This window comes from Scaptodrosophila lebanonensis, unplaced genomic scaffold (assembly GCF_003285725.1).
Source record: "Scaptodrosophila lebanonensis strain 11010-0011.00,11010-0021.00 unplaced genomic scaffold, SlebRS2 tig00000092-arrow-pilon, whole genome shotgun sequence".
Taxonomy (NCBI): Eukaryota; Metazoa; Arthropoda; class Insecta; order Diptera; family Drosophilidae; genus Scaptodrosophila; species Scaptodrosophila lebanonensis.
In genome coordinates, this window is record NW_022060566.1 from 3,372,631 (window position 1) to 3,396,025 (window position 23,395).

Below are 23,395 nucleotides of genomic sequence, written 5' to 3' on the forward strand. Positions count from 1 at the left end.
CGATATATGGCAGAGTTGCCAACTTGCTTTAAAGACATTATTATTTATAATTCCTTTAAAACATAATTCTCTATGTGTCTTTCAAGCTGGCCATTCTTGCGTCAAACTCCAGCTGATGTTCGCTCTTTAGGAAGCGTCGCATCCCCTGCAACAGGTAACGCAGCTTTGGCGCTCCCAATATATCCAAAAGTTTGTCCATCAGCGCATCAAAACTTTCGCTGCCACTGCCACTCTTGTAGGCCAAAATTGCTTTGCCAAAGCTTTGGAATTGTTCATGGCTGACCACACTTCGCACCTATATGGGGGGGATTGAAAGGAAAATGCATATGCAAGTCTTCATTAGTTCCGGTCTTAGTCTTGAGTATCTAAACATAAGCATTTTGGCCTACAACTAAACACTCTTTTTTTTAAATAACTGAAAATTGTTTACTAATTTTTTAATGCAAATCAAAAACATTGTTTTGATTAAAATGGAACCCTTTAGACCAGCGATGGGCACGTAGTGGCTCTTTGGGTTCCCAGGGCTCTTTCCGTTATGTTTTGGTAAATGGCCACTACGTGCCCATCGCTGCTTTAGACTATGACTGCTTTTATTTAATCCTTAAAGTATAAAGTATAGTTGGTGTACCCAGTACCCGAAGGCTAAAAGGGTATACCAAAAAGTGTAAACGCAATGTTATAGGAACATAAATGATTAACAAGGCGAGGCGAATCAATACAAACATGTTCGTCTGTCCTTTTCACCGTTTGTTTGTCTGTTCAACTCTATGAACATCGAAAACTTTTGCACCATAACAGCTAAGGACACCAAACCTGGTATGTAGCACAACAAGTTTGTTACGAACCATGTACATATACATACATATTTTCATGACTTTATATAGCTGCCCCAGCTCCAATCGGTGCAAAAGTTACTCCCACTTTCAACAAAATTTGGTATTTATGAGTTTTTTATCATTCCTCACCACAATTTAATGTATTTTCAAAATCAATTCAATAGATCACATAGGAAAGATCGGTATACAAAAAAATTATGGATTTATTTTAGACACACTAAAATCTGAAGTTTCATTAGACGTTTTTCAAAGCCCAGCTCTAAACTCTAGGCAATCCTTGTTTTCAACAGTTATAATATGGGAGCGAGACTCCACTCTTTATTTAAAACTCGGTATTTCATCAAACATAAAAGTCGATTAGTCCATTGAAGGGTTTTATTTTTCCTGAAACAGCTTTAAAACAAATGCTGCATCTAAACTCAATCTAAACTCAGGCTAATTGTAAGGAACTAAATATTTTTTCAATGCTATTATTTTTTGCTCACTCATTTATCTATAATTTGATTAACTTACGCTTTTGGAATATGCAGATTTTAGTTTAAAACGATGCTGACTTCATTCTATTCTCTATAGCATGAAGCTGCAAAGTGTTTGTGTAAAGTTACTAAAACATGGTCATGCAGGCAAATAATCGGCACACCAATTTCTGTCATAAATACCTTACTATCAATAACAGTTTCCTACTAAAAAAATGTTCTGAATCAGAAAACTTCATTCAGATTTACTGTAAAATATAAGTGATTTGTGCACAAATTGTTTGCATGTCTGACCATACAAGTAGCATAAGAATCCTTTCTATAATCAATCTAAACACCATAGAAAACTCACCACACGAAGAAAATCGGCACGGTTCTCGGGTGCTTGCTTTTCAGTCACTGATTGGGAGGTACTGCTACAACTGCTAGTGCTAGAAGTGCTCGCAGAGTAATCCACGAGTTTATAGCGCTTTTTGTTAACCGCTTGAAGAGTATTCGACTCGCTTGTTGTTGGCGAACTGCGCTCACGTTTGTGTATTTTTACTAAACCACTGCCTGCGTTTTCCGTACAGTTAAAGTCTATGCTCTAATTGGGTGGAACAAGGGTCAGATTAATTAATATATAGATCTGTTTATTCAGATGGAAGCATACCGAAACGTTGGACTCGAGGCGACTCATAAAATCCATGGCATTGGGCGCAGGTTGATTGCTTGGTTTGCCCGCCGCATTCGCATAGTCTTCGGGTGTCCAAGACTTGATTGAATTGGCCATCTCGACATACCTACAATGTTGTTTGTTACCTTTTAACTCAACTTAGACTTTTACAATTCGTTATTTAAGTTCTCACATGCTATGTTTCTGTCCGACATCAGTCCTTTTGCTATGCAATGAGTCCGGCTCTTGTTTTATTTGAGTAATTCGTGGCAGTGGTTCTTCTTTAGTCTTGATCGCAGGCAGTGGTTCAATATCGCGCTCATCAGGCTGTGCCATCTACAAAATTGTCAACAAATGATATAACAATAATATTATAATTGAGTTCTTTTATAATAGAGTTCAATAACTCTTATTACAACCAATTGATTCTAATTGGGTTTTAGAAGAATGCTCAGAAGAAAAATATCTAAAGTTGGAATAGTGGAGAGTAAAAGTATGAGAATTAAAGGTTAAGTCGAATAGAGGATTGGTTCATATAATATTGGTTTATATAAAATTTCTGAAATAATGACTATACAATACATATACAATATTAAACTGTTCATTCATATAAGAGACATACTACATTTGGACACTATATTGCTAAAAAATAATAATACCTATTTAGGGACCCGATTTGAAACTTTATAATTTTAAGTCCCATAAATACAAACAAAAATGTTATTTCACTAAATGTAGGTTTGGCACCGATAACTCCTATGACAGCTACAATTGTAAGATAATAAGACTATATAAGATTCACACAGAGAGACCTATATTTACCATAATTTGAAGCTAAATACCATTTCCCCTTTAAGAAACCTTTAGGAAACTTACCGTCGCTTTGGCGTTTCTAAAGAATTGAATGAGCTCGCGCACAACTGGTCCGAAGGCCGAACTACGTGGTTGGGCACCCAAATGTCCGCGTATCCATTTGGACAACTGTTGCACCTGAGAGTTATCTTGGAATCGAGAATCACAAAGTAGAATTGCGCCGTAGTCGTTACGATGACGTATCACACGGCCGATGGCCTGATTGACGGCGCGTGTCGCGTCCAAATTGTACCATTCCTGGCCGCTAAGCAATTGGTTCTCTCTGGTGCGATTGTCTTCCAGATAGCGCTTCTTTAGTATCACTTTGGGATCCTTTAGTGGGGGAAATGGCAGGCCAGTTATGATGACGGCACGTCCATTGCGATCGGCAAAATCAAGACCCTCCGACACTTTGCCGCGACATACGGCCATAAAACAGGCACCCCTTGAGTCGCGTATCGCTTGATAGAACTCCTCCATGGTGCTAAGAAACTGGTCTTTGCCGCGTGGCTCTAGAAAAATTGGCTTATGCCGGGAAATATCGCCCCAGAGACCGCTTGCCTGCCACGAATCAACGCATTGATTCAACATAGGGTAGGAGGGAAAGAACACAAGCAAACCATCAGGCACGATCCGTGATACGTTGAGAACCGTCTGACCCAGAGAGCGTATGTATTTCGGATTATCACTAAGAGTGGGGAGTGAGGTAATTAGAAGATCAATGTTAGTTCATTTATCAGACATGAGGTAACTGCATCCTACCGATTCTTGTAGTTCGATATTAGTTGCTCGCGATCAGGTCCTGTGCCGATGATCTTCACATACACCTGTGACTGGTTAACAATGTGTGGATTCTCTAGGTAGTGTGCAACGGGTATGGCCAGCTCAGCAATGAGCGGCTTCAGTGGCGCCAATGTACCACTGGTGAGTATGACGCTGCGAACCTGCGTATTGAGCAGTTGTTCCATGCTGTAAGGTCATATGTGATATAGTATACATCAAACTTGCTATGTAGGTTTGCTTGATCTATGGACTCTATTCAATATCTCCTGTCAATAAATCTCTAAGCTAAAATGTACGAAATAAATAAAATCACAGCCTACGCTTCCCATGCGAACCACTTAACCGATGACACCTGAAGCTTTAATAGTTGATTTAATTATATTATTTATTTAAGCCTATTTAAACAATTAAATTTTAAACATATTAACGAAGCACCTAAAAAAGAATAATCAAAAATTGAAGCACCAATAGCTGTTTTAATTTTATAAATTGGTTTATAGGAATTCACCTGAATTGTAACCCACCTCTACGCTTCTCATGCAAAGCACTTAAACGATTACGCCTGAAGCTATTAAAGCTACATTTGATTGAATAATATTATTTAGATAAACTTTACGATTTTTATAGAGAGCGATTAAAAATAGCAACCAATAGCTGCTTTAATTTTGTCTTGGCTTTTCTCAATATATATTGGGGCTAAGCCAAACATTAATGAATCACAAAGTTTTGTGTCGACAAGAAAAAAAAATTATTTCAAAATGCTTCGAAATTACTGTAGTTCTTCACTTTGATTACGAAATTAATAATATTCCCAAGCGGTTTGCCAAATATTTGAAACAAAAAGCCATTCTAATAAATCAAAAAGTAAAAGAACTCAATTGAGTAACTTAATTTAAGTAATTTTGTCACAAAACACGAAAGTATTCACAGCTATACATTTTCAGACCATAAGTTTTCGAAACTAATTATCAATGCTTCTATATTTTTTTGCAAATAACTACTACTTATTGAAAACATATTGAAATCGATTTGGCGAAAGCTCAAGCGAACTTAATTTCATATTTATTTCGACCTAATCGAAATCGTAAAGGGGAACAGACGGGATTCATTTTTTGCAACAATACTCAACTATATTTCATTATTAATGTCAATTGGACGATGAATTTGAACTCACCCAAAGCCTGGATTGAAGCACCAGAAGTTAATAACTTTGGCCATCTTCGTAGTCGTTGTTGTGTTACCCTTCCCCAGCCATCCTTGTTTGTTGGTGGCCGTCTCCCGTGTTGTGGTCTGTTTAGTTTCTTCGAGAACTACGTGCACCTTAAAGCTACGATACACCTTCGCCATGACATCCTCCTTATTCGCAAACACAATGTTTAAGAGATCGCTGAGCACCATAAAACTTCCACCCTTACGCAGCATCGTATTCTGCGAAGCCACCATGAGGTACTGCACCAGCTTATCCAGTAGCGACACGATCGTTGCACAATTCGAGTGTGTGAACTATAGAAATTGGAAGCAATTCAAAAATTAATATTTTCTATCGCAATTACAAATTCTTAATATATAGTCATGTCTGCTATCTGCTCGTCCGTCTTTAAGCACGTCAAGAACTTTTCAAGTACTTATCTACATATCTCTCATAACATAGAGCTTACAACGATCACTTCAAAAATAGCTGTTAGTAGCATAATTCGAGTATTTATTAAGATATCTTCACCAATTGAATTATTTAAGATGTTTTACTACAACTATATTCTGGAGTTTTTTCGAAATCGGAACACTACATCATATAGCTGCCATGGGAACATTCGCTGCAAAACTTAACTTCAATTTTGCAAACTAATTTTTTAACCAGTTACATAAATAAATGCCCACACATCATATTCTGCAGTTTAACTGGAATCGGACCAATATATCGTTTATTTTGAAATTTCTCAAATAAATTAGAGTGTACTCACATTGGCTTTGCCCAGCAGTGTGTAAATGTAGTTTGCCGGATAGGTGGTGCCCTCTTGTCTATTCTCCACTTGCACAGCATCGATAGCTTGCTCCAGATCGAAGAGCATCTCTTTGAGCAGCGCCAAGTCATCCATACTGAAGTCTTTTGGCTCATCGCCTCCGGAAGATTCTTGAGAATCGCTACTGCTGAATAGTTTCATAATGTGCGTTACATCCTCAATGGCCAGAGCCACATCTGAGGACCGTATCTGTACCGATGCTGACTCCTCACAGATTTTCTCAATGTTATGTGCCTCGTCCAGTATGACGATTGTGTTGCCTAGCTCCACTTTGTTGGCCTTTCGAGCTTTTGGATCTAGCAGATAATTGTATGGCATAAACGTGATGTCCGCCTGGCCGACCAGCTCCTTGGAAGCAAAGTATGGGCACATCTTGAGGCTTTGGCCTACCTTAACCAAATCTTCAATGTCCATAATGCTGGGGCCGCAGAAGTCTGGATGATCTTTCTTCGATTCCACGCGTAGATGAAACGAGCACGTCTTGGATTGCACTCGCAATTTACACATGCTGACCTTATTTGAATTTCCCTGCTCCTTCATAACCTCCGGATGAATGCAGAGCTGGTCACGGGACCCAAGTACCACAGATCGCATATTGGCATATGCTGTGCGCTTCAATTCACGCATGGCTTGCGTGAGTTGGGAGTGCGTGCGTGAGGCGTAGATGATTCTGGGAACACCCCAATTGTTTACCTTGTTAATGGCGCCCAGGCCGGGTGCCTGCATGTCCTCAGGAAACTGTCCCCTTTGTGACTCCTTCATTTTTGTCATTTGCTGTTGCATATCCGATTGGCGTGTTCTTATCCACGCCAGCGAAGAGCAGAGGAGACTCAAAGTCTTGCCGGTGCCGGTAGGCGACTCCAGAACGCCATTTGTACCATCACGCAGGCAAATTATCACCTTCTCCATATAGGCACGCTGCACCTCATATGGCTCGAAGGGAAACTGCACCGGAATGCCGGCAATTATCGTTTCTGGCATGGTCTGTCCTCCGTTTCCGAATCTATTTGTCTACGACTTTTGCGTTTTTCGCGCCAAATAAACGTGTGTTGTCGACGACCCTATTCCGGTTAGTGTTTGCTCTTGCACTTTTCCCCCAACTAGAATTCAACTTAATGGCGCCTGTTGATCAGCTTAACAACTTTAATTTGCACCCATGATGAAATTTAAATTCTGTGGTTAAAACCTAATGTTGCTTATTCCTCGATTAACGAGCCAAAAATACTACTCTAAGTTTTATATACCAGCTGGCAACCCTGGTCTATTATGGTAGTCGAGCAGCTGTCATTTAATGTTGACACACTGCAAATTTGGCTACGCGCCAGCTAAATGGCATTCTATTTGTTAGTTTATAATTGTTAAATTATATAAATAATTTTAAATGGCTTATCAAATAGTTATTGCATATGCTTATCAACAGCTGAGCGGTACAGTAGCGCCATCTGTGGACCGACAGTGCTTGGGGCGCCGCCGTCATAATCAAAGCAACAGCAACAGAAATTTTCGGTAAACCGTGGCGTAGTCTCTCAGTTAGTTTTTTACTTTTGAATAGAGAGGTTGGTTGGTGGATGAAGGAATTAAGTACCAAAAGCAATACAACGGCAGTGACAGTGAACGGCGCCACTGTGTGGTGTTTTATATGTGTGTATATTTGAGAGTGTGCGTTTGTTGAAACAAACTTACCCGCTGCTGCTGCTGCTTCTTCTTTTGAGATACTACAAGTAAACATATACACATACATACATACTCGTGACTCTCGGTCGTTGTGTCGGTTCGTCTCATCGCCGTTGTCGCCATCGTTGTTGTCATCGTCACCAGGCGGACTCGACAGTCTAGTCAGATGGTGAGCGACCGAGCGACAGAGAGCGAATGTGCGTTGGCTCTCAATGTGTGTGTAGGTGTGTGAGTGAGCCAGTGTGCGTGTACTGTTAGTGTATGCTATGCACCTTAATACATCTACTCTCTGAGTGTGGGCCATCAGTGCGCGAGTGAGAGAGCGCGGTGGTGATAAATTTTTTTTGTTGGCACAAAGTAAAAATATAACAGAATAAAAAAAATCGTTCAAAATGACTGAGCCGTGGCGCAGTAAAAGTTAAAGAAGAATGTAACAAACGCTCAAGAACTGAATTGGAGCAATCCACCTCCCCCAAAACACTAAATCAAAAACTAAGGGGAAATTTTGGATTTCAATGCAATTTCATTTTGCTAATTATGTAGCCTACTCTCTGTTGCAGCGGCGAAGGCTTTCTATACCCTCTACCCAAAGGGTAAAAAGAGTATATTAGGTTTGTGCAAATATATGTAACATAGAAGGAGGAAACATCTCCGATACGATAAGATCTCGATGAAACAAATCGATCTAGACATGTCTGTCTGTTTGGATGAAAACTATGATTCCAAAAGCCCGTTTGACCAATCTTGGTATAAAGACTTATCGTATTCATAGGCAATACGAGTTTGAGTTTATTTTCCCTCGCTACAAATTTCTGACGATACAGTTCAGAATTCCCAAGCTGCATATATAATTTATAAGTTATTCTTTTATTTTTCAAATCTCGTTAATATCGGTTAATACTAAAGAAAAGTTATCAGTGAGCAAATTTTGCGGTTGTGCTAAGCCGAATATAAAACAACGGCAGAGTTTTATTTTGAGCAAAGGGTATTTCGTGGTCGGGCTTGCTTTACTCTTAATATTCTCTCTTGTTAAACTCGTACTCGTCGCTTGTGCTACATGCGCGCTATGTGATGCTGTTTCAAAAGAAGCGCAGCGTGTGTGTGTGTATGCGAGCAGAGTGTGTTGAATGTGTGTTAAAGGTGTGTGTGTGTGTGTGTGCGTGCGTGTGCGTGCGTGCGTTTCGTATTGGCGCTCGTGTGATGTGCGCGCAACGTAAGCCTCCGTCACGATAATGACGTATATAAGCTGGTATAAATTGGTAGAAGGTATGGCATTGCGAAAGGTCCGTTATTGGATATACTCTTCTTGTGACGTCAAATAATGATTACGTGGTAACTTAATAGTGTAACTTGTAATTTGGTGCTTGTAGGCAGAGTTTCAAAAAATTATATGTCAAATGCAATAGAAAACACGGAGCGGGTAAATTTAACGCGCGATCTTTCATTCATATGTGGCTTATAGAAAGCACATTATTATGACGTTTCTGCGCAGTGAGAGTGTAAAAGCTGTAGCGTTAATGCCATACCTTCTACTGTCTTACCATCGCTTATACTCTAGACGAACTGGTGCGTCTCGGCCTGTATGTATGTTGCTGGCGTTGTTGTTTCCATTGTTAATTGTTGCTGGTGGTATATTATTGTTATGAGCAATTCCAATTTGTTTGTAATACGCTCACTTGTGCGTTAAATTTTGAAACAACACCATTTTCACACACACACACGCACACGCATACGAACACACACCCTCAAGCGAGCGTTCACGTACACGTACGCAAATCAGCTGCAATATAGTATTGTTGTTTTATATGTTAATGTTGTCTTAAATTTGTACTCGTTCGGCTAATTAAAATTAGCATTAATGAAAATGCGTGCAACCAGTGTTATTTTTACCGTTAATTCAATATCAACAAAAACCGGCCGATTGCGTTGTCAGCGGCAAAAGCAACAACATCATCACTTATCATCGACTGCTGTGGCAACTCTGCGTATATTTGCCATCAGCTGCGAATAGATAACGGGGCTTGGATGCATGTTGCACAATTTTCGCCAGATTGTCTATTTGTTGCTCCCAACTTCAATTTCATGCTCTATAAATACACATACTAATGTAGCAATTCGAAGTTGAAATGTTCGCATTGACTGCCATGCGCCATTAAATTTGTGTAAACAAGAAGCCAAGTGTTTACTTAAATTTTAGTTGTAGTGGTATTCTTGAAATTGTTTAGATTGGTAATTTAGATTTGTCCAAACAGCTGATCATAGATCTTTTATACAACCGCGCAGCCATACATAGAGTATTCCTGATTACTGCCTACAACCTGCAATGTAAACAAATCTGCGGAAATTTTAGAAATTGATTATTTAGTTTAGATTGCTAGAGAGATCATCACACAAAATGTTGAAACAAATTTAACTTTAACAAAAATATGTACATTTTTGCGGTTTGCATTCAATAATTATGAGTTTTATGTTAAAATCAAATCCTAAAAACATGTGAAAAGTTGTTATTTTAACAGTAAAACCTGAAAAAATGATAGAATTTTCGATATTAATTTCAGGTTAATATCACTACGATATATTTCATTCAATAATATTCTATTTTGTAAGCCTTTTACAGTGATCTTTGGCTCGTGAACGTTTTAAAATTAAAATGATCCAACAGTATTTCTGCGAGTGACTAGCCTAGTTGGGATTTCTCTTGTTCTCAGGAGCCTATCTTGAATCTGCTGACCAGAGAAAGAAGGAATTCTGAAATTGATCAATGGGAATAAATTTAGACACCTCGTATTAATTTAATCTTATTATACCTTGTACCCGTAATGTAAAAAGGGTATATTAGGTTTGTGCAAAGTATGTAATAGGCAGAATGAAGCATCTCCGTCCCCATAAAGTATATACAGCTGTGCTCAAAATAATAGTAGTGCTTTCATAAAAATTTAGTTCGTTCAAAAAATGTATGAAATGGTGATTTAATGAACTTAAAATAATTTGTATTGTTAAGTATAGTATATTAACAAGTAAATTATAAAGAAATAATAACAAATTCTGGTCATATAACAATTTAAATAATTTTTTTTCCAAAACTTCATTAATTTGGTCGCTCAAAATAATAGTAGTGTTTCATTTGTTGGCCTCTTACTTGTCCCAACTGATCCAAATAATACGGTTATTATTTTAATTACTCATATTAGGACTTTCTAAATAATATTAGTATTTTGTAGCATAGCCATCGTGTGCAAGAACTACAGCACATCGCTTTGGCATGGAGTCCACGGAATTGTGACATCTTTGAGAAGGAATGAAGCTCCAAGCATGTCTAGCTGGTCCCCAAACCTATTCAAAATTAGTTGGTTTACTCTTGGCAACTTCCTTCTTTACATCGTACCATAAATTCTCAATCGGGTTGAGATCTGGAGACTGTGCCGGCCATTCTAGTACATTGATCCTGTTAGTTTGAAACCATTGTTTGGCAACATTACTTGTGTGCTTCGGATCATTATCCCGCTGGAATACCCAAATCAGTGGCATTTCATCAATGGCATATGGCAGCATAATATTCTGCATTATATGCACATGAAGGTGGCGATCCATGACATTCCGGAGCCAATATAAGGCCCCGTGCCGTAATATAAAAAACTGGCTCATATCATAATACGAGCTCCTCCGTGTTTTACGGTTTTCGTGGTGAATCGAGGGTGCATTCAGTGTTTGGTGGCCGCCTAACATACTGACGAGACCCAGTTCCACCATAAAGCGTGATTTTCGATTCATCTGACCACAAAATGTTTCTCCAGTACTGCACTGGCCAATCAATGTGGTCTTGTGCAAATTTAATTCGTCTTGCCAGATGTTTTTTTGTGAGAAGGGGCACTTTCCTTGGACTCCGAGCTGCCATATTATTTTGCAGTAGGCATCTCCGTATTATTTGTGTACTAGTATGGAGATTTAATTCATCTCTTATATCGGTAGAGCTCGCAAATGGGTTCTGCCTAAAGTATCTCACTACAAGGGTCGCCAATTTATCTGACATAGCGCGAGGTCTTCCACGTGCTTAGGGGCCTGAGATAAATTTTATACCATTACACACCGTTGTAGGAGGACAACCTACTATATTTTGGACTTCATTGTAAGTTTTTCCCTCAGATATCAATTTTTGAATGAGTGCACGTCGTTCAGGAGCGCAGTGCTTGGCTCTACCCATTTCAGAAAAAAAAAACAAACTAAAATGTGTATTGGAAACTATTGTAAACTATTAAAAAATAATAGAACTTACTATTAGCAACTTTTCGTGAGCTTAAGGAGCGACACACTTAATATTTTTGGAATGTTTGTGCAAGCACTACTATTATTTTGAGCGCGTAGAATAGGGACTAGCTGTGGAAAATGCAAATAACAACAACAACAAGTGCACAAAAAGCTAAAGTAAAGCGTCATTTTATTGTGCTCTTGTTGTAGATCACATAGGTAGAAAGAAAGGATTAAAAATGAAAGGAAACACAAAAATACGAACGGTAGAACGTAGTGAAAAATATCACTACTATTATTTTGAGCACAACTGTATATTCTGAATCAGCATGACGTCCGTCCGTGTGGATGAACGCCTGGATTTCGGAAACGGTTGAGCGCACATTAACCGAACATTTTTATTTTTGAATTTTCCCCCCTTTCCCCCGCTTCAGAATTTCGTCAATACCGTCTACATTTCATCTAAATCGGTTAATTCTAAGAAAAGTTATTAGCGAAACAATTTCACTCCGGTACTATGCCACATGCTGCAGCATCAAGTTCATTCTTCTGCTTTTTGCTTCTACTAGGAGCGCATATAACTCAGTGGCGGAAGTTTGTCTGGGTACAGGGTATTTCACTGTTGGCCTTGCTCGACTGTAGCGTTCTCTCATGTTTAAATAAGCAAATAATGCTTTCTCCCATTATAATATTTAAATTATTTATTATTTTTTACACTTGCTGGAATACTACCAATCGCATAATAATGTTGCCAACAACTCTATTTCTTCTGGTTTGTTTTCGTTTAGTTGTTTTTGTTGTCGTTTTCAGTGTTGCCACACTTGTTAATGACTACAACGAAATTTTCTGATGGCGCCAAGTATTTGGGTTTCAACTGAAGATGTTTTTCAAGTGCATATGACAATATAAGTCTCCTCGTATATGCATAGTTGAGTTGAGAGTTCAGAAGTTCAGTTCAATAACCTATGTACGCACATTATTATCTCATGCAGTGGCATACATACACACATGTTTACATACATATGCATACTATTTATGTCAGCGAGATGGTTGCATCGCATCTTTATGTTTTGTGGAAATGGAAAGCGGCTAGTGTAGGAATTTGTGTCAAACATTGTGCGCGCTTTTCACAGAGCCTCTACAATGGCAATAGCTTGTTAATTTATTTGCTTTGGGGTCGGCCAGAGACAGCGAAAGATACAGAGTAAGAGAGCGAGCGAGAGTGGAGAGAGAGAGAGAGAGAGACGATACAGCTAAGTAGCTCGACATTCTGACTTCAACTAAATTAGCACATTTATTGTCAAAAAATAAGTGCGCCTGTATTTGTACGTGCGTGTGTGTGTTCGAGCGTGCCGTGCATTATCAGTGATACGACGATATACAGCTATGTACACACACACACGCACACAGATGCATGCAAACCCTTTTGTTTTGTATTTCATCTTTTGCGCTTAACGAGTTGCAAAATAGGCAATGGAGCAACAACAATAACAATTAATGAGCACATCGTGCGTATGCGCAACACGCTGTGAACCGATTGAAGAATTGTTGATAACATGCCCGTGTCAATAGAATTGTACAATACACGCCCCTTATAGCGAACTCCAACTGAACTTGATAAATATCTGACTAATCCAAAAATAATCTATAGGGGTTCCTGAAAGAAAGCAAATATACAGAGAGTGGAAGTATTGTTGCAAATAAAAGAGAGCGTATTCATTTATGTATTTATTTTGTATTTATAAAGATACGATATTAATTTTTCTTATTTAGAAGAAAATATAATTTATCTAAAAGAAGGAATAATAAATTTCATATAACAATGTTCAAATTTAGGAAAAACGGGTTTCTAAAAAAATTATATTTTAATTTTTAAGTGTAGGAAGAATTTTAAATAATATTTTTGGAATAAATTATGTAATTAAAAAAAAAAAACGATAACGTGACTGAAGAGTTTAGAGATGAATACGCAAACAATATTGTAAAAAATTTTCTCGACTGCTGCTGTCAAAAGCTCTCTCCTTGATCGTTGAAGTCATACAAACTCCGAAATGAAGCTGGGGTCGAGATATTGAAAAAAATCTGCTTTTTTGATACACCTCAATAATTGCTTTAACTTTTGCTGAACTTCTAACTATAAAAATCACTATATAATGTTAAACTTTTTAAGGACAAATTATGGAAACATAGAACAATTTATAACATTTTGCAAATCAAAGTAGCTTTGAAATTGTTGAAATTCAATATCATTCAGTTGTAATAGAAATAGTGCTAATTGATAGTAATTGTTGATGTAGCAGCGATATAGAGTCCCCTGACCCTCTATTTATACCTTCTTGTTAAATATTTCCCCACACGTAATAAATTGTGTGAACATTTTGTTGAACCACTTTAAGTTCTTGCGAAAGACAAATTTATGAAATGTTTTGGGGCTTAGTGCGTAACTTGGAAGGGAGAAAAGGTATACAAGAAGCTAAAGTCAGTCCTATAATAAGTCTTATATTGGTTTTTTCATAAATTTGTAATCATGGTTCAATTGTGGGAGAGTCTTTAAAATTAATCACCAACTATTAACATAGAACGATAATGATATGATAATGGCTAACTATAGGTCCATATTTATGTGCCAGCTATGTCGATGAAGAACGTTTAAATCAGACGAAAGAGAAATCAATTTTATGCTAATTTCTAACATTTTTCAACCTTTTTCCAGATCGTTGTCTTCAATCCCAATGTCAGCTATTGTAACTCGGAACATGTATTTAAAAAGTGGCCTAGGGAAACGAAGAAAAAGAGCCATTTGCCCGAGACTATACTATTGCTAGCGGTCGAACGAACGACGGGATAGAAAGCGTATATATATATATAATTATATATATGTATGTGCCTCATCAAGAGTGTGGGACAGATAAAACAATAAACAAATTATTATAAGAAATTAATTTCAACAGAGAAGACTAGATAGCGTCTTGAACTTAAGTCTTCTTGTTAAATAAAATAAAAACCCTCTTAGCCTGCTACTCTAAAACATTGGCGAGAAGTCTGGAAGACAAGGCTTTATTGGCAACATAAAGGTAAACATATTATTTTAAAGATTAAGAATTGATTGTTAAAACTATTTCCTTCTCTTTCTTTTGTTTTTGCTCGCTCGTTCTTCATCCATCTCTATCTCTCTACAAATGGAATGGATAATCATTTACCTATTTCGATCATCTTGCTAGTGAATTGAAGGAAGACGACTTGCCAGAAGATTTTCAAGAATTAACTCGCCGTCTAGGCCGCCATGACAATTATACTCTTTCTGGTGGACACGTCATCGTCCATGTGCCAGAAGGCGTATGTGAATGGAGTGCAAAAAACCTATTTAGATATTGCTAAAGGTGCTGTGGAGACGTTCCTTAAATATAGACAGCGTACACAGGACTGTTTAGGGGATCGTTATATGCTGTTAACGTTTGAGGAGCCGCCAGCAAATGTGAAGGCTGGTTGGAAGGAGAATCATGCTACGTTCATGAATGAGCTTAAGAATCTGCAGAGTCATGGTCTAACCTCAATGGGCGAATCACTGCGCAATGCTTTCGATCTATTAAATTTGAATCGTATGCAATCGGGGATTGATACATACGGACAGGGACGTTGTCCATTCTATTTGGAACCGTCGGTTATTATTGTAATTACGGATGGCGGTCGCTACTCGTACCGAAATGGCGTCCATCAGGAGATCATACTGCCGCTCAGTAATCAAATACCGGGCACCAAGTTCACCAAAGAGCCCTTCCGATGGGATCAGCGTCTGTTCTCGCTGGTGCTGCGCATGCCGGGCAATAAAATTGATGAACGCGTCGAGGGTAAGGTGCCCCACGATGATTCGCCCATAGAGCGTATGTGTGAGGTGACGGGCGGACGTTCATACCGTGTCCGATCCCACTACGTGCTAAACCAATGCATCGAGAGTTTGGTACAAAAGGTCCAGCCGGGTGTGGTGCTGCAGTTCGAGCCGTTGCTGCCAAAGGATGGCGTAGCAACAGGGAGTGGCGGCAGTAGCTCCAGCAGCGATGCCGTGCCCGACATTGTCTTCCAACCGATCAAGAAGATGATTTATGTGCAAAAGCATATAACGCAGAAGACCTTTCCCATTGGGTATTGGCCGTTGCCAGAACCCTATTGGCCGGACTCGAAGGCCATCACATTACCGCCCCGCGATGCACATCCTAAGCTCAAAATCCTCACGCCGGCCGTCGATGAACCGCAATTGGTGCGTAGCTTCCCTGTCGATAAATACGAGATAGAAGCATGTCCCCTAACACTGCAAATTCTCAACAAACGCGAGATGAACAAATGCTGGCAGGTCATCGTTACGAATGGCATGCACGGGTTCGAACTGCCCTTTGGGTACCTGAAGGCAGCTCCCAATTTCACGCAAGTCCATCTGTATGTGCTCGCCTATAATTATCCAGCACTGCTGCCGCTGCTTCACGACCTCATACACAAATATAATATGAGTCCGCCAAACGATTTGATGTACAAATTCAACGCGTATGTCCGCTCCATCCCACCCTATTATTGTCCATTCTTGCGGAAAGCGCTGGTCAACATTAATGTGCCGTACCAATTGCTGCAATTCCTGTTACCCGAGAATGTCGATAACTATTTGTCGCCCACCATTGCCAATCAGTTGAAGCACATTAAGAATACGGCCAAGCAGGATCAGGAGAACCTCTGCATGAAGGTCTACAAGCAATTGAAGCAACCGAAGCCGCCCTATCGGCAAGTGGAGACGGCCAAGCTATGTCCGGGCTCCTCGCTGCGTCGCGATCTGGTGCGGCATCCGTTGCTGCGTGACACATTTGCCAAACTGCATTCAGAGATTGAACCGTTGGAGAATTATACGATTGTGGTGCCACAGCTGACACATCAATCATCAGCGAAAACGTATCGCAATCCCTTCGATATACCGCGACGCGATCTTGTGGAGGAAATTGCACGCATGCGTGATACATTTTTGCGACCAGCCACAGCGGTGGCCAAAGATTCGGGCCATTGTCTGCCCATTGCCGAAATGGGCAACTATCAGGAGTATTTGAAGAACAAGGACAATCCGTTGCGCGAAATCGAACCCACAAATGTTCGACAACATATGTTTGGCAATCCGTACAAGAAGGATAAGCATATGGTGATGGTGGATGAGGCTGATCTGAGTGATGTCGCGCCCATGAAGTCGCCGAACGGCAGTGGCGGTTCTTCGGGCGCAGCAGGACCCGGTGGTGGTGGAGGTGGAGGAGGAGGTGGCGGCGGTGGTGGTGTCATGTCAGGTCTGGGTGCCGGACCGAGCGGCATGTCCGGCCTAATGCTGGGCTCCCCGGGCGGCAGCAGCGGCGGCGGCGGTCTCGGCCTCAAGAAATTGGATGGCGCCTCACGGGGGCGCAAACGTAAAGCGGGACCATTACCACGTGCCTTTGAATTCCGACGCCTGTCCACAGACTCCGCACGTTCCTCGAGCGCGCTAAGCACAAGCAGCGCCGAAGGCGCCGACACGTCCAGCCCCGCAACCTACGATGAGGACAGCAACAGCTCCTATGCCTCATCCGTTTGTTCGGACGCATCCAGCGATTCGGGCATGTCGATGCACACAACCAACCGAATGGCCGGCATCAGCTTTGACTTCAACGAGGAGGAGTCTAGCGAGCAGGAAACCGCACTCAACGGCTATGTTCACAACTTCATCAATGGCATCAGTGAGGATAGTGTCATCGCTGATGCTGATGCGTCAACAGCGAATGGCGCCACAACAGTAACAACAGCAGTTGCTGGCACGCCGGCGGCGGCAGCAACAGCAGCACTAACAGGCAGCGGCAGCGCAAATCTTCTAACGCCCAACAACCTAATGACGTCAGTTAGTACAAATGCAAGCAATGGCAGCAGCTCAGAGAACTGCGCCCTCGCGGCCAATGCAGCAACAACAACGTTAGGCGTCAGCGGCAACATTAACCACAATAGCAGCAGCAGCAGCAGTAGCACCAGTGGTGTGTTTTATTTACCACTCAATGGACTGACCACACATCATGCTGCATACAGCAGCAGCAACATAAACACGGATGGCATTACCAAAACGGGCCACCTGAGTCTGGCCAATGGATATAGCCATCATGCGCATCTGCAACATCTGCAGCATGCAACCAACAGCTTATTATCCCCACCTGCTACAACAGCCATACAAAGCACAACGTCTGCAGCCTCAGTCGCGACAAATTCGTCACTAGCTGCTGGCAGCAATGCCGCAACAAGTAGCAGCAGCAGTAGCAGCAGCAGCAACATTGGCAGTAGCAGCAGCATCTCCAATTCTACAACTTATTACAGCCACAATGACATTAATGATGCTTCGGAGATTTCACGCATACTACAGACCTGTCACAATGGCAACGGATCTTCGGGCAACTCCTCACTGAATGGTGATAGTGTTGGGGCTAGTTCAAGTCTGGCCGGCGATAGCGAATTGTTGGGCAGCAGCAATAGTTTTGATAGCCTCAAACGGGAGATGGGCAAAACGGCGGCGATAACAACGCCGCATTTCTATTGGGCGAGTGCCATGCAGCACAATAACAACAACAACAACATTAGCGGCAGCAATAATCATCACAATAACAATAGCCACCAAACCACAACAAGCATGAACAACGCCACCAACAACAACAGCAATAACTGCCTTAAAGCCCTCGATGCCAAAACAGCGCCCACTTACAGCAACAACAGCAGCAGCATCAACAGTAGCAGCATGAGCAGCGGCAGTAGCAGTTTCAGCAGCGGCAGTAGCAGCATCAGCAGCAGTAGCAACAACAACAACAATAATAATAACAACAACAGCAGCAGCAACACCAACAACAATGGCGATTCTGCGACACTCATCCACAACACACTTACCGAAGAACAACGCGAATTGGCGCGCAAACACAACATTAATTTGCGTTTACAAATCTTTCGTGATATACGCCGACCTGGGCGGGACTATAGCCAATTGCTGGACCACCTGAATCTGATAAAGGGCGATCACGAGATGAAGAGCGACTTCATTGAGATGTGCATTGAGGAGTCAATGAGATTTCGCAGACACCAAATGGTGCACAGCATACAGGACTGGTGGGATCGGAAGCAGCAACAGCTGGAGAGCACAAAGAGTTAACGTTTACTGTTGTGGAACTGAGCGTGTGCCACGTTCGAAGCAGCACCAGCAGCGGCAACAACAACAGCAGCAATGGCAGCAACAACAACACGCAACATGTCTGTGATGTCATCAAAAACAACAACAACAACAGTAAAAAAAAACCAATACAATATTTAATTAAACGTTCTCGTAAATTTCCAATATTTGCGTCGTCGTCTAAAAGGGACCCCAAAATAGATCATAAATTAGCAACTAAACTGAAAAACAATAAGGAGTAGAAGCGAAGAAGAAGAAGACGAAGCGGTGGAATATGAACAATAACAACCACAACAACAAAAACAAAAACAACGTAGACGAATGCCTAATGTAAATAAACGCCAATGGGGCGTGAAATTGTGGGGCAAATTAGTTGTAAAAAAAAAGAAAGAAAGTAACAAACAAACAAACAAACAACAAAAAACATTACATGTGTAAGCGAAATGTAAAATATTCTTAAATTAGGTATTCAACATTTATTATCATTAGAATTATTATTATAATTTGTTAACAGCATTAACGTGTTAACAATTCGCTTTGTATCCTCAGTTCTGAAGAACAAAATTTCTGCTGTTTAAATATTATTATTAATATTATGATTATTATTTCGCGTTTGAGTTTACTCTAAAGGCCCGTTTTTTTTTTTAAATTTGTATTTTATGCTCATTTTTTTTTTTTTTTGAACATTTTATTATGTAGAGCCACACACACGCCCCCACACATACATACATACATAGATTTATAATATATCGTATTTATATTATAATTGTTCAGAATGCTTCTCTTTTTCCTAATTTTAATTTAAGTTCAATTGTTTAATCGGTAGAGTGAGGAAGAATTCTAGCGCTTAAGTGAATCTGTGTAATTTTGTTGAAAGAAAGAAAATATAAACAACAATTAAGTTGCAAACAAAAAGCTTAAATAAAATAGAAACACACACAAACAAACACCCCGTATATACATACATAAATATATATATATTTATTTAGGTATATATACACACACATATATATATATATAGTATATATATAGAATGTCCTTGTCTGTGGAGCCTTGCTCTCAAGTATGATTAAAAGTTATTAACAATTTGGCGGTTGTTCGTCGAATTGGCAATGTTTTTTTTTTTTTTGATTTTAGAGATCCTTGTAGCATATGTAATTAGAAATGTGCAGTATATATAACTATAATTTTATATTTCCATTAATCGCTATATAACGATAATAATAATATTGATAAAAAAAATAATGATGATAATGTAATTAACAAATTGAGAAAAAGTTTGTTTTTAATAAGCATTTTGACACGTTTCAATTATACATATAAAGCATATGAGAAAAAAAATGGAATTGTCTTATCAATTATTAACGGGACAATATAGTTCTGGAGGGATTCGGGCTGTTCGCAAAAGGAGTTCATCAACAATGAAAATTCTCATCAATTGTCATCACTTATTAGATGAGAAATGCTTTTTTGGGAAATTTGCTTTCTGGGAAGAATCCATCAACAATTGAAACCTGCGGGACGTTACATATTTGAGAGTGAAAAGGAATTGTCTTAAAAATAATTAATAATAGAGCAATTTGGTTTTTGAAAACAAGAAACTAACATCTATTCTTAGCTGGGAAATAGATTTTTGGAGTCGTGTCATTTTCCTGAGAATTCCCCAAGAATTTATAATCTAATCTAATCTTATCAGTTACTAACTTTTAATAAATTTCTAAGTTGTTAAGTTTTTATTTTTATATTGGTAGATCTATTGACGCCTCCGACCAGACTTGGCTGTGAAACGGACCATAGCTAGACGGAAGGCAAATAATATTCCCCCACCGGGGTGGACGCGTTTAATAGATATAAGTGTAAATTGAATATTTTTCTTCTACGTAGGCTTTTCCAGCTTATAAGGATTTTTATATACGTATAAATACGCATATTTAAATATAATTTTTAATTTTTTTAAAATTGTTTGAATTATGCCTTTTATAGCCTGTACCCAAAGGGTAAAAAGGTAACACCAGAGTGTGAATATTTGTTTCATATACATAGCTCGAGTCGTTGTAGTCCTTCAACAAAAAAAACCTATACCTTTTGAAGCCTATTTCAAATTAAAAAAATTAAATGAAAAAATTTACAAAACTGAACTGATTTGAAAATAAATTTTTCTTGTGGAAGTTATGGCGTATAATAGCTGACACCTTATAGACCATAGAAAATAAACAAAATTTGTATAAAATAAACAAAATAGGTACAATTTAAAACAAATTGCTTAAACAAATTAACACAATAGTTGTTAGGAAATTAAATGACAAAAGAGTCAACCGTGTATTATTTTCAAAGCCCATTTGTTTTCTTATTTGGGTTAAATAAAATAAGCATTTATAAATAAAATTAAACATTCAGTATAAATATAAAACAAAATAAAAAACTTTAAAAAAAATGAAATAAAATGAGAACTGGACCGATGTTAACAACAAAACCAATGAGACGTGAATGAATGTTTTCAGCTCATTATTCCACGGGTAGTCAAAAAAAAAATCAAAGCCTACTCCGATGCTTCGCAGGGCCTGCTGCGATGCTACAAAATTTGGAAGTATTGTTCGTAAACAGTGTTGCCACACAACTCGTATGTCACATGACGGAAACATCAAGCAATAATAAACGATCTGGCATTCCCTTTTTCACGTCACTGCCACTCTGCAGCTTGCAGATTTTTCATAGAATCTTTAGAGCCTGATTCCCCCCTTTGGAGTTAGAATTTTCCAAAACTTCTTAGTGCTCACTTTCACTGTAAAAGGAAACTTGTGTCCAACATCTGTCAGGATAAATGGAGATTAGCAGATAATCGAAACATACAGAGAAGAAAAATTGCGCACAAAAAAACTCTGATTTGGGAATGATTTATTCATAGATTTAGGAGATACCTAAAAATAGAGGCTTTTAGAGATGGTAGAGAGCGTTCGGTGGAACAACAAGTGGAAAAAATCATTATAATTTAAGCATAAAACCCGAACCTGACCCAAAAGACCATAAGAATCTACACCTACGACACTACATACATAAATTTTTCAATGAACAAGAAAGTTTTGATAGTTCGATTTTTTGGAAAATACTTGTATATGATATGCACATATATGTACTGAATCAATTCTGATAAAAAGATCAGATTATAACGAACTAACTGTAACTTGGTTTCATTTTCTTTATAAACATAAAGTTTTAACAAAAGTATTGGGTACAAAGATTAGTTTTTTCTTCCGATAATTCCTATCATATCTATATGATATAGTAAAACGAATGTGATAAAAGGTTGCTAAGATATCTCAAAAAAAAACAACAAAGTTATCATAGAACTAGTGTTATTAGAACCAATCGTTCCTATGACAGATATTATAAAATAATGGGGCTTTTCGGTTACCTTAGCTACTTATTATAGTTCCAGGTGTTCATACGGACGAACAGTCGAACGGACAGTCCGGGCGGCTCGGACGCTAAGACCTATAAATATAGATACATATATCATTAAGTAATTTTCAACTAAGAGATGATTTTCACAGCTTTTTATTTAGTTTACTCTTAAATAGAAAACAGAATTTCCCAAAAGTGCAAAACATTGATTCTATCCGATGCTCCATATATTTGTGTTGCAAGTCGATCAAGATACAAGATACATATGTTTGCCTGTTTTAAGTATGGCATCCATTTGTTCCCACTCTTCTCGCATCAAATTCGTGTTTAATTATCTACTCTTCCCTTTTCATTTGGCCTTCAAATACGGGGATTACCGATTACAAATTCCTTTTCTGTCCACCACCCCCACACAATTTGCTGAGTCACGATATAGAATGAATCATATTTGTTAGCAACCAGCATACATATTTCAAAGGCTGATGTGAAATAGCAATTAGCTTACGTCAACGACAAAATAGTATGCTGGCTGAGTGATAGTGCCACGCATGGTTGGTGTCTTTGCTAAGCTCAGACCAGCAATGCAATTTTTGGAAAAGTAGAATTATAATTGATTCAAATATGTACAAGCATTAATTAATTTAGATACATTTTTGAAAATAATAAATTGTTGTTATAATTTTGTAGTTTATTACCGAAATTTTTTTAAAGTGTAAGATGTTTCACATTTTATATTTCTAAAAAAATTAAAAAGAAATGTATAAAACGTACATATACATATCATACTTTTCAGAGTCTTAAAACAATTTTTTCTGCGTTCTTTGAGAAAAGTTGAATAACTTGATCGAAACGGCTAACATTTGTAGAGACAAGAACATCTAAAAATTTAAATTCCCTATCATCTAATAAAAATCGAAAAAGAGAGCATGCCTGAATACAAATATTCGAAGACAAATCTGAACAAATTGTTTAATTTAAAAATACTAATAACTGCTGTGTTTCCTCTCCTATACTTGTAAAGGTCGAATAATTCAATCGAAACTGCTAACAATTTCTATTCCGTAAAATGAAATCAAAATCGGAAACGGAACATACCTGAATATTCTAGCAATTCACGTACATTCTTGTGTTTTTTGTTTTTATTAATCACAAAAGGCATAATTATTTTTTATTCGTTGAGCAATCAAAACATTTACTGCCCACATATTTAAAATGTTATATAGAGTATTGTGTGTAATCATAATTTAATGACAAGC

At 38.7% G+C, this 23,395-nt stretch overlaps 2 protein-coding genes across 5 annotated transcripts; one reads left to right on the forward strand and one right to left on the reverse strand.

Moving 5' to 3' along the window:
* Window positions 1–59: 59 nt before the first annotated feature.
* Window positions 60–6,827, reverse strand: LOC115627263 (regulator of telomere elongation helicase 1 homolog). The gene is made up of 8 exons (XM_030522891.1): window positions 5,564–6,827; window positions 4,777–5,105; window positions 3,582–3,788; window positions 2,844–3,507; window positions 2,161–2,303; window positions 1,965–2,094; window positions 1,665–1,898; window positions 60–295 (listed from the first exon to the last, which is right to left on the reverse strand). Exons 1-8 carry the CDS (start codon window positions 6,602–6,604, stop codon window positions 71–73), a joined length of 2,973 nt encoding a protein of 990 aa, XP_030378751.1. The 5' UTR covers window positions 6,605–6,827; the 3' UTR covers window positions 60–70.
* A 251-nt stretch (window positions 6,828–7,078) lies between these two features.
* LOC115627194 (integrator complex subunit 6) lies at window positions 7,079–19,684 on the forward strand. 4 transcript variants are annotated; one of them, XM_030522804.1, is made up of 3 exons: window positions 7,079–7,908; window positions 14,256–14,616; window positions 14,764–19,684. In XM_030522804.1, exon 3 carries the CDS (start codon window positions 14,826–14,828, stop codon window positions 18,717–18,719), a length of 3,894 nt encoding a protein of 1,297 aa, XP_030378664.1. In that variant the 5' UTR covers window positions 7,079–7,908; window positions 14,256–14,616; window positions 14,764–14,825; the 3' UTR covers window positions 18,720–19,684. The 4 variants fall into 4 exon arrangements, with proteins under 4 accessions (XP_030378664.1, XP_030378666.1, XP_030378665.1 ...); XM_030522806.1 differs by having other exon boundaries at window positions 7,079–7,521; XM_030522805.1 differs by having other exon boundaries at window positions 7,079–7,466.
* The last annotated feature ends 3,711 nt before the right edge of the window (window positions 19,685–23,395 follow it).